The sequence below is a fragment of the Hyperolius riggenbachi genome, chromosome 2 (assembly GCF_040937935.1).
Source record: "Hyperolius riggenbachi isolate aHypRig1 chromosome 2, aHypRig1.pri, whole genome shotgun sequence".
Classification (NCBI taxonomy): Eukaryota; Metazoa; Chordata; class Amphibia; order Anura; family Hyperoliidae; genus Hyperolius; species Hyperolius riggenbachi.
The window spans coordinates 565,723,302-565,738,516 of NC_090647.1; the positions used below are offsets into that span (position 1 = coordinate 565,723,302).

A 15,215-nucleotide genomic window follows, 5' to 3' on the forward strand; every position below is an offset into this window, starting at 1 on the left:
GTTTTGCAAGTTTTGAATGCAGGATTAGCATCTTTATCACTTAATACACTCAGACCAGTTGCTGTTGAAATTTGATTTTTATGGTGACAATACCGCTTTAAATGCACATACACTACTTCTCAATAGGATCAAAACTTGTGTTTTTTTCTATTAAATCAGAATTTGTGAATGTTGGGGTATATCAGTATTTAGCAGCACTTCAGAAACTCTCTCCACCCCAAGTTAAAAAAAAAAACATGTTAATCGACAGTGCTCCTTTAAGCAGTCCTCTTTGAAATACTCCATCCAACTAAGGCCCTGGCAGGTGTGACTGTGATTGGACACTTTGAGGCAATACAGACTGTTCACATTTCAGCTGATGATAATCCTGCATCTCTTCTCCCCGCAGATTCGGAGCACAGCACCAGCTCGGACACGGAGGTCCTGGCGGAGAGGACATCATGTTCCTACGAGTCCTGCCCGGATCTGGCTCCCCCTCGAGTCCCCGATCCTCAGAGCCTCTCCTCCATGGATGAGATCCAGGTGGAGCTGCAGTGTGCCGATCTCTGGAAGAGATTCCACGACATTGGCACCGAGATGATCATCACCAAAGCCGGACGGTGAGTACCATAATAGCCACAGGGGCGTATCTGGGTAATAGAGAGCCCGTGGCAGACATTGAAATTGCGCCCCTCCACTCCCCCTTAGAGGGCCCTTTACCTCTAAAACAGCATCCTTTCTCATGTACATGTGTTATGGTTGCCTGTGGTTTTTGGCTTGGGATATTACTAAGGTTACTTTTTTAGAAATATCTCTTATATCTCTTATTGCCTCTCTGTCCTCTTTTTTCAACACTAAGCCAAGTACACCCTACATAAATGCACAAATTAAGTAGCCATGTTCCCCAGATAACAGAATTAATCTGATCTGAGGTCTGAGTGAGGGAGAGGCATGGGGGCAGGCATGGGGCACAGCATAGTAGCAGGCTTGAGGGGAGCAGCAAAGGGTGGTGCAGCACAGGGACAGGCATGGTGTTGCAGCACTGGGGCAGGCATGGGACACAGCACAGAGGCAGCCTGGCGCCCATGGTGCTATGGCGCCCATGGCATGAGCCATGCCTGCACCCCTCTAGATACGCCTCTGAATAGCCATGGCACACAATGCAGCTGTCAGGGGGCCCAGGAGAAGGTGAGGGCCCTGCTCATGCCTAACTTCCTGCTTGTGACCACCAGCTTCCTGTACTTAAAGTTTGCGGCGGAGAGGTGAAGTGGGACTGGATGGTAGTTAGAGAGGGTGGTAGCGTCCAAAGAAGGTGTTTTTGATTAGCGGTGTTATGATTGCTTGTTTAATCTCCTGAGCGGTACACCCAACACTGTGTCGGGCATGACGCTCAAGAGGTTTTACTGGCCTCAGGAGTCACCGCCAGGGCCGGATTTGTACTCATTACCACCCTAGGCCACTGTCACCAGCCGCCCCCTTTAGTATAGGTAACGAGATGACCCCTCCTCCTTCCCTCCAGTATAGGTAACGAGATGACCCCTCCCCCCTCCCTCCAGTATAGGTAGCCAGATGACCCCTCCCTCCTTCCCTCCAGTATAGTTAGCCAGATGACCCCTCCCCCTTCCCTCCAGTATAGGTAGCCAGATGACCGCTCCCCCCTTCCCTCCAGTATAGGTAGCCAGATGATCCCTCCCCCTTTCCCTCCAGTATAGGTGACTCCCTTAATCCCTCCTCTTCCCACTCCCCCCCTTCCTTTCAGTATAGGTAGCAAGCTCACCTTCACACCGCAGCAGCCATCAGTGTCACTTATTTCTCCGCTCGTCTCCAGTGCAGAAGCTTCCTCTTTCTTTCTGTCTCCAATGCTGCCCAAGTCCATAGCCACCGGCCACAATGAAAACGTGCGCAGAGAGCAAGGTGACCACTGCACAAGCTTCTAGCAGCAGAGTACTGAGGTCAGGCACTTGCCTGATTTCCCTGCATTGCAGCATTTGCAAGCTTGCAAATGCTGCACCAGTTTCGTCTGCTGCTTTGGTGCCCTTGCTCCTGTGGTGCCCTAGGCCATGGCCTAGGCGGCCTTGGCCTAAATCCGGCCCTGGTCACCGTTATAAAACTATTAGTTTCTATGGATAAATAAGATGTTAGCTAGCACTATGCTGCCTAGTACAAGTGTCCGGCACCCCCCGATCCCCGCTGCTCCCTCGTTTATACATTACCCAGCCTGGATCCAGCGATCGGCACAGCCTCCCACACAGCTCTGGTCTTCTCTATGGGGAGGATCGCACATCACGTCATGTGCAGACCCGATCCCCCCCATAGAGAAGAGCAGAGCGATGCGGGGAGGCTGTGCCGATGGCTGGAACCAGGCTGGGTAATGTATAAGTGGCTGGATCGGGGGGGGGGGGGGGGGGGGTCCTGGGTGATCGGGGGGTTGTGCACACTTATATACTAGCTAGCCTAGTTCTAGCTAACATCTTATTCATAATAGTTTTATAGCGGGGGACTCAGGCTAGCAAAACCTCCTGAGCGGCGTAACGCTCAGGAGGTTAATGAGGAAGGGAACGTGCCAGTAGAGATAGAAAGATGAAAATAGATGGTAAAGCAGGAATGAGAGAGGAGGAGAGCTGGGGAATAAGATGAGAGGGAATAGGGTCCAGAATGCAGGTGGTGAGGTGAGCTTTAGAGATAGGTGAAGAAAGGAGATGTTCTGTTAAGGCAGTGAGGGCTGTTAGAGAAGAGGATGTCAGAGTGAGTGACTGGCCAGAGAGGGGTTTAGTGTCTATAGTCTAACAGGTGAGCAGACAAGAGCAAGAGGGAAGAGGTCATTGGACTGGTGTTGTCCAGTAGCTGTTCTGTATTGTATCACTTTTGTTATAAAACTATAATGCAAGGTTGATAAACGTGTTGTTGGTGGAGGTCTGTGTGTGTGTGGGGGGGGGGGGGGGGAGGGGGGAGGGAGTTGAAGGTGTAAAAAAGTTTGTTTAGGGTAATGAGACTGTGAGGAAATGAGCGAGGAGAAGTATGGCTGCTTGGTGAAGGAAAGGCCATCGGTGAGCTGGTGCCGCACCTGTTTGTACCGCTGAAAGTCTTCTGCAGTAGTCGCTCTGCCCTTGACTTCTACCCTTCTGCCCTTAAATGCCTTTTCAGTTGTTTAATAAGTTCAGCGAGGGTTACCGGCTGATGCACCAGGGCTGAATGTTGATGAAGGGGGCAGATGAATTCATGACAGCGATATGTCTTCTTTATTTCTTGTGCAACTTCTTGCCCTAAATTGTGTCAGTCAGGTGACCATTTCTAGAAGGGCCATTACCACAGTATTTTGGGAAGTCAGTGTTATTGGGTGAAATGGACCCGTTAGACATTGTGGGAAGGTGAAAATCTGAATGTCTGGAAGACCAGGGGGGAAAAAGACCTAATCCTCATTTTGTGCCTGGCTGGTTAACGATCTGTCTGGGTCAGAGGTCAGGAAACGAGAGAGTAATAAATAACCATGTTTGCTTAACCACATTAACCTGCAGTGGATATGAGGTGTAGAACCCCCCCTCCCCCAGATGTGGGGGCTGCGGGATGGAAGTGGCGGGCCGGGCCATTAACCTGCCAATGTAAACAACGTATAACACAATACAATTAACAATAGTGCTTTATAATCTATTGTAATATGAGTCAACAACTCGCTAAAAATAGAATATCATATTAAATAAAATACATTATAGCATATGCAGTATGTTAATTTTTTGTAACATTCAGTAATATATTTCTAAACAAATAAAAATAATACATTTTAGTACAGTATTATATATTATTATTAATTTATAAAGCGCCAACATATTCCGTGGCGCTGTACAAAGTAAGAAACAAACATGGGGTACATAATACAGACAATGGTGTACACCAATATACAAGATACATAATTAGTGACAAAATACAAAAAATGATACAAAATACAGAATACAAAATACAGAATTGGTAATGACAGTGATAAAAGTAACATGATGAATAAAATGTATAAACCTTTCCAAGACACAAAAGGGGGAGAGAGCCCTGCCCTTGTGAGCTTACAATCTAAAGGATATATATTGTATGTTAAAATATTTTAGTACAAATTACTCTTATTTTTTAAAGTTACCATTTAAGTTGGCACCATCCTAATTGAAAACGTATACTAGAAATATATATTGTATTATATAGTATATATATATATATATATATATATATATATATATAATTTTTATATTATCTTGTATTATTTAATTATTATTTACGCAATATATAATATATAACTATTATTTAATATTATATTTTGTATTGTTGTACAGTATTATATGATTTAATTATTATTTACGCAATATATAATATATAACTATTATTTAATGTTGTATATTGTATTGTACAGTTTTATATTATACATCATACATTTGTATTATCATTTTGTGTTTCAGTCTTTCAAAAAATTGCAAAACATAAAACAAAAAGGTGGGGGTCACACCAGTCCCACAATGTCCGCACTGGATATCTGGATATTTAATTCTTAATATAGAAATCTCATAAATAGTACACACTTCCGCAGCAGTGCAATAGCAAGGCGGCAGGATGATTTCACTAGCCACCAGGGTGTTTATTATATATAGATGATTTCTTTTCCATTATAATTATGTTTAAATTACTTGATTATTGATAAAAAAAAATTGGGCTATGCACTTTGGGTCCTATAGGAGAAAAAAAAAACCTTGCAAATGTTTGGTTGTCGTTGTTGATTTCATAAATATTATGGATTAAATTATCACGGGTATTATTTATTATGAATCAGTCACGATTTTGAGGCCTATAGACTGTATTATTACAGAGGAACAGATCTATGTTGTTTATTTATTATATAGTATACACCTTTGCACTTTTTTTCACATTTATCAGTAGACTATTCATTGAATGTATTATAATTATCTGCAAATGCACATTTTTAATTTTTATAAGTTATGCAATTTTGTACTTTTCTGGCACTTGCACTATATTTACCTGTTTACTATATGTTGTGATTTACTTAATTAGACAACCTCCCCAAATCCCTTTTCAGCATTTTACTACCTCTTGATTGGGTACAAATGTAGTGTTTATATTTTTTTTCTTTTGTTTTTCTGATGTAAAATGTTGATAAGAATATTACTATAAAAATAATCATCCAGTATGGACATTTTCATACACATTCTTCTTTCTGTTGTTTTCTTTGCTAAATTGCTAAACATACATATGACTCAATACATGATTGAATATAACACAATATAATATGTTATAGCATAATATATGCTTTACTTTATAATCTGATGTAACACAATCAAATTCCAAACATAAAATGAAGCATATTATGAATAGTATTGCAGTATATACCATTAAACATATTAAACACAAGTTAATATGTATAATATATATATATATATATATATATATATATATATATATATAACAATACAGTACAATATAATAATATTATGTAGTATTATACAGTATAGCATATCACAACATGATTCAATAACTTGCTAAATAATACAGTGAAAGATAAAATAAAGCATCAGAAGGGAACTTAATATGACCTAATATAACAGTATATAATATTGTATTATACAATATATTATAACATACTGTAATGTTTTTGGAATAAACACACTTCTGAATTTTTTAATGTAAGAAAATTAATATTAAGTGTATTTAATAAAAATGAAATAGTAAGGCCACATCTGGAATATGGAATTCAGTTCTGGGCACCAAATTACAGGAAAGGTATTGCAGTTTTAGAGCAGGTGCAGAGACGAGCTACAAAATTGATACGAGGGATGGAAGGTCTCACTTACCAGGAAAGGTTAGATAAACTGGGTTTATTTAGTCTAGAGAAAATACACATTAGAGGGGATCTAATTAACTGCGCATGGAGGAAAAACATTTATTTAGGAAAGGGATCTTTACAGTAAGAGTGATTAAGATGTGGAATGCATTGCCACAGGAAGTAGTTATGGCAAATTCTATATCTGCATTTAAAGGGGGCTTAGATGCTTTCCTTGCGTTGAAAGACATCCATGGCTACAATTACTAGGTAATGCCTAATGATGTTGATCCAGGGATTTTATCTGATTGCCATCTGGAGTCGGGAAGGAATTTTTTCCCTTTTGGGGCTAATTGGACCATGCCTTGTAAGGGTTTTTCGCCTTCCTCTGGATCAACAGGGTTATGTGAGGGTGCAGGGCGGTGCTGTACTTTGTTCTCTGGTTGAACTCGATGGGCGTATGTCTTTTTTCAGCCCAAATAACTATGTAGCACTGCAAATAATATTTCAGTAAGTATGTTCCACTGAAGCAGGTCCTCTCGGCGCACTGCGCCGGCCGTGTAGCGCCTGAGTTGGGCGCCGCTATAGCAGCGATGCTGCAGTCTGGGACCCGCGCTCAGGTAATTTGGGTTCTGGCGATCGCTGGACGCCACATTACTCCTCCCTCCGCGTTGCTATGACTCGGAGGGGGAATAGTGTTTAATGCCTCCAGGAGCTCTAGCGGCAGCCGTCATTTGGTCACCCTGCGCCCAAATCACCGCTGGTGTTACAATACGCACACATGATCCATGCAGTTCAATGTACATTTAAAGCAACCCTGTTGATTTGTAGAAACTTTTTGAATATTCACCTACACTACATAATCCAGGTTCCTGCTTATCAGGGTTTTCACTCCTGTAAATAATATTCAGTTTTTCTAAGTTACAGTGTTCTTCCAAACATGGACAGCGATATAAACACAAAAGAAGTTTTGAAGCCTTTTCATGCTGTAGAAAATGATTATACATTTTTCTCTTTGAGAAAGGCCTTTATTCTTCCTGAAGATATGCTTTAAACATTGTAATATTGACATAAAATAAGTCTCCTGCTCTGGATTGTATTCTAGGCATGACCATTCCGCTCCTCTCTATGCCTTTCCTGTACTACCTCCTCAGCCCCTCCTCTCTATCAGAGTTGTATAGCCAGGGCTATGTTTGTTCCTCGTGGGCGTGCTTGTTCCTCATGGGTGTGTTTATGTTTCTTGTAGGAGGATGTTCCCTGCCATGCGGGTAAAGATCTCTGGTCTGGATCCCCACCAGCAGTATTACATCGCCATGGATATTGTCCCTGTGGATAATAAAAGATACAGGTAGGTCTGTGTGATTTAATGTTTCTTAATACATCCCTGGGGGTCTGTGGGTGGGGCTAAAGTTTCTGGATATGCCCCTGGGGTCTGTGAGGTTAATGTTTCTGGATATGTCCCTGGGGTATGTGAGGTGAATGTTTCTGGATATGTCCCTGAGGTCTGTGAGGTCAATGTTTCTGGATATGTCCCTGGGGTCAGTGTGTTTCATGTTTCTGGATATGTCTGTGAGGTTCAAGTTTCTGGATATGACCCTGAGGTCTGTGAGGCTAACGTTTCTGGATATGTCTCTGACTTTACAATAATGGCTGAAATTATGTCCTTGCAGTCAATAGACCATCAATTTCCACGATTCGGTTTAGTAAGAAGCAGGAGGTATAACGTATCTATGTGGTCCTTCTACAAATGGACATTCATGCCTGGAACGGCCAGCCGTGAGGCCTGCAGTGTTCAGTTGTGGTAGATTGCATCGCCCTATACATTGTTGTCCCTTTATTTTGTTGTCCCAATGGGAGGAACTGAGAAGTAGGAGATCTCAGTGGAAGCATCTGTAGAAGATGACAGCAGATGATAGGACTGTGGTCTCCTCCCCATTCACTGTGGGCTGAGGTAGAAGTCAGCACCTCATGCTGCTATCGGAACCCTCATACCATGACCTGCGATTGCTGAAATGTGGGAAAAGAAAGTTGAAGTTAACTTTCCTCACAGGAGATGTTTTCACACCTTATCAATAAGATACCTTTCAAGCCCCAGCAAACAAGGAAATGTATCTTTTAAAGAGACACTGAAGCGAAAAAAAATATATGATATAATGAATTGGTTGTGTACTATGAATAATTACTAGAAGATTAGCAGCAAAGAAAATATTCTCATTTTTATTTTCAGGTATATAGTGTTTTTTCTAGCATTGCATTATTCTATAATATGTGCAGATTACACAACATTTAGCATTCAAAATGAGTCTTTCAGAGCAGTCTGTGAAGTAATGACCTCTCCTCTGGCAGAGGAAAAGTAAACAGTTCAATTACAGTTGAGATAATAAAAGTCAGATAACAGCCCTCTCCAGGACTAAGTTAGTCGGAGAGCTTAATAGCTTTTTTGCATAGAGATAACAACTGGAGTTTCTCAACTCTTCCTGTACTGGAAACAATTAGACTGATGTATCTGATCTTAATGTTTTTTTTTCTTAGCTATACTACACATACAAATCATAATCTCATCATTTTTTTTCGCTTCAGTGTCTCTTTAAGCTCCTGGCAAACAAGGAAATACTCTACATAAGTTTGATATGAGGTTTTTACCTACTTTTTCAATCATTAGATGTTTAAAGGTTAGGGCCTATTGACACTCTGCCCACATCCGGGCCAAATCTGGATGCAAGAGGGTGGGGTTCCCCGCATGTGAGAGAGGCGGTTCCCTCCATGCGATTGGGGCGGGTTCCCTTCATGTGACCGGGGCGGGTTCCCTCCATACGATCAGGGCGGGTTTCTTGCATGAAGAGAGGGGCAGGGAAACGCTGCCTATCTAACGAGTGGCTTGCTGCCTAGATTGCACTGCAGAGTGATTCAGGCTGTGGCTCCGCAGCAGATTGTCATGTGCCGAATCTGATAGGCCATGGCTCGCAGTGGAAACCGGCCCTTCTTTTGTAAAGAAGACAGAGAAAAACTCAAGAGTTAATTGAATAGAGGTTTGAGAATCCAATGTCTACAAGATGTTCTACAAATCATCTCTCTTCTTTTCAGGTATGTCTACCATAGCTCGAAATGGATGGTGGCCGGCAATGCGGACTCCCCCGTCCCTCCTCGGGTCTATGTCCATCCCGACTCCCTGGCATCTGGAGACACCTGGATGAGGCAGGTCATCAGCTTCGACAAGCTGAAACTCACCAACAACGAGCTGGACGACCAGGGACATGTAAGTCCTGAATTATGTCTGGCTGCTCGGGGGGGCTGAGGGCGTGTGAATGACGGACAGGATAGCTGAGATGTCTCAATGGTGCCTCCATGTTTAGGGGATCCCGGAGATGTACCACCACCACCCAATGGTCTCTAACATCTCCAGCTGTGTGATCTCTACACAAATGTATAGGTGGTCAATAAGATGCTAAATAATGCCATCTGTTAATTGGGGCAATCAACCTCATCAGGCAGTGCGTGGAAATCGGAATAGTTTGCATCTGATCGATACAATGCCCAGGCATGACTTTACCCCACCGCCTGATGGTCTAATTTCCTAAAATGACAAAAATATAGAAAAACGATGATCGTGGGTTTATTAAACAAATAGGACAAATTGGCAACTCACTGCAAAGCTCCCAGAAGTCACTATCCTTCCTATTCCCTATCCTTATCCTCCTACCACTATTCTCTTATCAATGTTCTAATATCTCTAACCTCTTATCGCTACCCTCCTATCACTATTCTTTTATTGCTAGCCTCCTATTGTTCTCTTCTATTGCTACTTTCCTATCTCTACCCTCCTAAAATTATTCTGTCACTACCCTGCTATCACTATTCAATCACTAACCTCTTATCGCTACCCTCGTACTGCTATCCTCCTATCACTATTCTCCTATCACTATCCTCTCATCGTTATTGTCCTATCACTATCCTCCTATCCCTATTCTCCTATCACTATTATCCTTTTATCTCCATCTTCCTATCACTATTCTCTAAGTACTATCCTCCTATCACTATCCTCCTATCCCTATTCTCCTATCGCTATTGTCCTTTTTCTCTAATCACTATCCTCCTATCGCTATTCTCCTATCGCTATTCTCCTATCGCTATCCTCCTATCGCTATTCTCCTATCACTATTCTCCTATCGCTATTCTCCTATCACTATCCTCCTATCACTATTCTCCTATCACTATTCTCCTATCGCTATCCTCCTATCGCTATTCTCCTATCGCTATCCTCCTATCGCTATTCTCCTATAGCTATTCTCCTATCGCTATCCTCCTATCGCTATTCTCCTATCGCTATCCTCCTATCGCTATCCTCCTATCGCTATCCTCCTATCGCTATTCTCCTATCGCTATCCTCCTATCGCTATTCTCCTATCGCTATTCTCCTATCTCTATTCTCCTATCGCTATTCTCCTATCGCTATTCTCCTATCGCTATTCTCCTATCGCTATTCTCCTATCGCTATCCTCCTATCGTCCTATCGCTATTCTCCTATCGCTATCCTCCTATCGCTATTCTCCTATCACTATTCTCCTATCGCTATTCTCCTATCGCTATTCTCCTATCGCTATTCTCCTATCGCTATCCTCCTATCGCTATCCTCCTATCGCTATCCTCCTATCGCTATTCTCCTATCGCTATCCTCCTATCGCTATCCTCCTATCACTATCCTCCTATCGCTATCCTCCTATCGCTATCCTCCTATCGCTATCCTCCTATCGCTATTCTCCTATCACTATTCTCCTATCACTATTCTCCTATCACTATCCTCCTATCACTATTCTCCTATCACTACTTTCCTATCACTATCCTCCTATCACTATTCTCCTATCACTATCCTCCTATCACTATTCTCCTATTGCTATTCTCCTATCGCAATCCTCCTATCGCTATCCTCCTATCACTATCCTCCTATCACTATCCTCCTATCGCTATTCTCCTATCGCTATTCTCCTATCGCTATTCTCCTATCGCTATCCTCCTATCGCTATTCTCCTATCGCTATTCTCCTTTCGCTATTCTCCTATCGCTATCCTCCTATCGCTATCCTCCTATCACTATTCTCCTATCACTATCCTCCTATCACTATTCTCCTATCACTATTCTCCTATCGCTATTCTCCTATCGCTATTCTCCTATCGCTATTCTCCTATCGCTTTCCTCCTATCGCTATCCTTCTATCGCTATTCTCCTATCGCTATCCTCCTATCGCTATCCTCCTATCGCTATCCTCCTATCGCTATTCTCCTATCGCTATTCTCCTATCACTATTCTCCTATCGCTATTCTCCTATCGCTATCCTCCTATCGCTATCCTCCTATCGCTATTCTCCTATCGCTATTCTCCTATCGCTATTCTCCTATCACTATTCTCCTATCACTATCCTCCTATCACTATCCTCCTATCACTATTCTCCTATCACTACCCTACTATCGCTATTCTCCTATCGCTATTCTCCTATCGCTACCCTACTATCGCTATTCTCCTATCGCTATTCTCCTATCACTATTCTCCTATCGCTATTCTCCTATCGCTATTCTCCTATCGCTACCCTACTATCGCTATTCTCCTATCATTACTTTCCTATCACTATTCTCCTATCACTATCCTCCTATCACTATCCTCCTATCACTATCCTCCTATCACTATCCTCCTATCACTATTCTCCTATCACTATTCTCCTATTGCTATCCTCCTATCGCTATTCTCCTATCGCTATTCTCCTATCGCTATTCTCCTATCTTTATTCTCCTATCACTATTCTCCTATCGCTATTCTCCTATCGCTATTCTCCTATCGCTATTCTCCTATCGCTATCCTCCTATCGTCCTATCGCTATTCTCCTATCGCTATTCTCCTATCGCTATTCTCCTATCGCTATTCTCCTATCGCTATTCTCCTATCGCTATCCTCCTATCACTATCCTCCTATCACTATTCTCCTATCACTATTCTCCTATCGCTATTCTCCTATCGCTATTCTCCTATCGCTACCCTACTATCGCTATTCTCCTATCGCTATTCTCCTATCACTATTCTCCTATCGCTATTCTCCTATCGCTATTCTCCTATCGCTACCCTACTATCGCTATTCTCCTATCATTACTTTCCTATCACTATTCTCCCATCACTATCCTCCTATCACTATCCTCCTATCACTATCCTCCTATCACTATCCTCCTATCACTATTCTCCTATCACTATTCTCCTATTGCTATCCTCCTATCGCTATTCTCCTATCGCTATTCTCCTATCGCTATTCTCCTATCTTTATTCTCCTATCACTATTCTCCTATCGCTATTCTCCTATCGCTATTCTCCTATCGCTATTCTCCTATCGCTATCCTCCTATCGTCCTATCGCTATTCTCCTATCGCTATTCTCCTATCGCTATTCTCCTATCGCTATTCTCCTATCGCTATTCTCCTATCGCTATTCTCCTATCGCTATCCTCCTATCGCTATCCTCCTATCGCTATTCTCCTATCGCTATCCTCCTATCGCTATCCTCCTATCGCTATCCTCCTATCGCTATCCTCCTATCGCTATCCTCCTATCGCTATTCTCCTATCACTATTCTCCTATCACTATTCTCCTATCACTATTCTCCTATCACTATCCTCCTATCACTATTCTCCTATCACTATCCTCCTATCCCTATTCTCCTATCGCTATCCTCCTATCGCTATCCTCCTATCGCTATCCTCCTATCGCTATCCTCCTATCGCTATTCTCCTATCGCTATTCTCCTATCGCTATCCTCCTATCGCTATTCTCCTATCGCTATCCTCCTATCGCTATTCTCCTATCGCTATTCTCCTTTCGCTATTCTCCTATCGCTATCCTCCTATCGCTATTCTCCTATCACTATTCTCCTATCACTATCCTCCTATCACTATCCTCCTATCACTATTCTCATATCACTATTCTCCTATCACTATTCTCCTATCGCTATTCTCCTATCGCTATTCTCCTATCGCTATCCTTCTATCGCTATTCTCCTATCGCTATCCTTCTATCGCTATTCTCCTATCGCTATCCTCCTATCGCTATTCTCCTATCGCTATTCTCCTATCGCTATTCTCCTATCGCTATTCTCCTATCGCTATTCTCCTATCGCTATTCTCCTATCGCTATCCTCCTATCGCTATTCTCCTATCGCTATTCTCCTATCGCTATTCTCCTATCGCTATTCTCCTATCGCTATTCTCCTATCACTATCCTCCTATCACTATTCTCCTATCACTATTCTCCTATCACTATTCTCCTATCGCTATTCTCCTATCGCTACCCTACTATCGCTATTCTCCTATCGCTATTCTCCTATCACTATTCTCCTATCGCTATTCTCCTATCGCTATTCTCCTATCGCTACCCTACTATCGCTATTCTCCTATCATTACTTTCCTATCACTATTCTCCTATCACTATCCTCCTATCACTATTCTCCTATCGCTATCCTCCTATCACTATTCTCCTATCACTGTTCTCCTATCACTATCCTCCTATCACTATTCTCCTATCACTACTTTCCTATCACTATCCTCCTATCACTATTCTCCTATCACTATTCTCCTATCACTATCCTCCTATCACTATTCTCCTATCACTATTCTCCTATCACTATCCTCCTATCACTATTCTCCTATCATTACTTTCCTATCACTATCCTCCTATCACTATTCTCCTATCACTATTCTCCTATCACTACATTCCTATCGCTATTCTCCTATCACTATCCTCCTATCACTATTCTCCTATCACTATCCTCCTATCACTATTCTCCTATCACTATCCTCCGATCACTATCCTCCTATCACTATTCTCCTATCACTATCCTCCTATCACTATTCTCCTATCACTGCTTTCCTATCACTATCCTCCTATCACTATTCTCCTATTACTATTCTCCTATCACTATTCTCCTATCACTACTTTCCTATCGCTATTTTCCTATCACTATTCTCCTATCACTATCCTCCTATCGCTATTCTCCTATCACTACTTTCCTATCGCTATTCTCCTATCACTATTCTCCTATCGCTATCCTCCTATCGCTATTCTCCTATCGCTATTCTCCTATCGCTATTCTCCTATCACTATTCTCCTATCACTATTCTCCTATCGCTATTCTCCTATCACTATTCTCCTATCGCTATCCTCCTATCGCTATCCTCCTATCGCTATTCTCCTATCGCTATTCTCCTATCACTATTCTCCTATCACTATTCTCCTATCGCTATTCTCCTATCGCTATCCTCCTATCACTATCCTCCTATCGCTATTCTCCTATCGCTATTCTCCTATCGCTATTCTCCTATCGCTATTCTCCTATCACTATTCTCCTATCGCTATTCTCCTATCGCTATTCTCCTATCGCTATTCTCCTATCACTATTCTCCTATCACTATTCTCCTATCGCTATTCTCCTATCGCTATCCTCCTATCACTATCCTCCTATCGCTATTCTCCTATCGCTATTCTCCTATCACTATTCTCCTATCGCTATTCTCCTATCACTATTCTCCTATCGCTATTCTCCTATCACTATCCTCCTATCGCTATTCTCCTATCACTGTTCTCCTACCTCTATCCTCCAGTGATGGCTGCAGTGATGATCACCAGCTAACAGCCCTTGTGTTTCTCAGGGAGAATGTTTATGAATTATCCATGCAAGCTGTTATAAGGATCCTCTATTAGTTTCACATGGAGTATTCGGTATAAAGTTGTTACAGATTGGCATGAACGTACATTGCTGAGATGATTCACAATGCACAGATCACATAACCATGTGTGCTACAATGCCTGCATTCCCTTCAGAGTGCCTCCTTGGTGTGACATGACTTATGAGCGTTTTCCTTGCGACACTGCATGCCTCTTAATCCTCCCCCGGTCTGTGTTTGGATACAGGGAGTAATTCCATGACTTCGTCTATGGTTACAGATAATCCTGCACTCCATGCACAAGTACCAACCCCGTGTCCACGTCATCCGCAAGGACTTCAGCAGCGAGCTGTCGCCCACCAAGCCGGTCCCCACCGGAGAAGGAGTCAAGACCTTCAGCTTCCCGGAAACTGTGTTCACCACGGTGACGGCCTATCAGAACCAGCAGGTGAGGACCTTCGGATCACTCTGTCCTAGTGTGTGGGAAGGGGAGTGGGTGTGACTTCCGGTGGTCAGTGGGGCAGGAGGTGGTCCCAGATGTGGCTAGGGATGGTCGCTGGATTCCGCGGAGTTAAAAATTCTGTGATTCCGGCCGGAATTTGGTGATTCCGTTCCGTTATGACGGAACGGAATTGTTATATCACTATGGCGAAATTTCCACAGAAAAATATGATATTCCGCGGAATGCAATTTTTTTCCCCCACAGAACTGATTTCTGCCTATTAAGAAGACTTTC

The 15,215-nt window shown here is 42.5% G+C and overlaps 1 protein-coding gene across 1 annotated transcript in view; it reads left to right on the top strand.

The window, feature by feature from the left end:
- The window catches only part of TBX15 (T-box transcription factor 15), a 128,459-nt gene that overhangs the window by 90,433 nt on the left and 22,811 nt on the right, over positions 1–15,215 (top strand). Inside the window, exons 2-5 of the mRNA XM_068270986.1 lie at positions 389–599; positions 7,035–7,136; positions 8,873–9,044; positions 14,760–14,927. Coding sequence (XP_068127087.1) covers positions 389–599; positions 7,035–7,136; positions 8,873–9,044; positions 14,760–14,927 — 653 coding nt within the window. The remainder of the gene's footprint in view (positions 1–388; positions 600–7,034; positions 7,137–8,872; positions 9,045–14,759; positions 14,928–15,215) is intronic.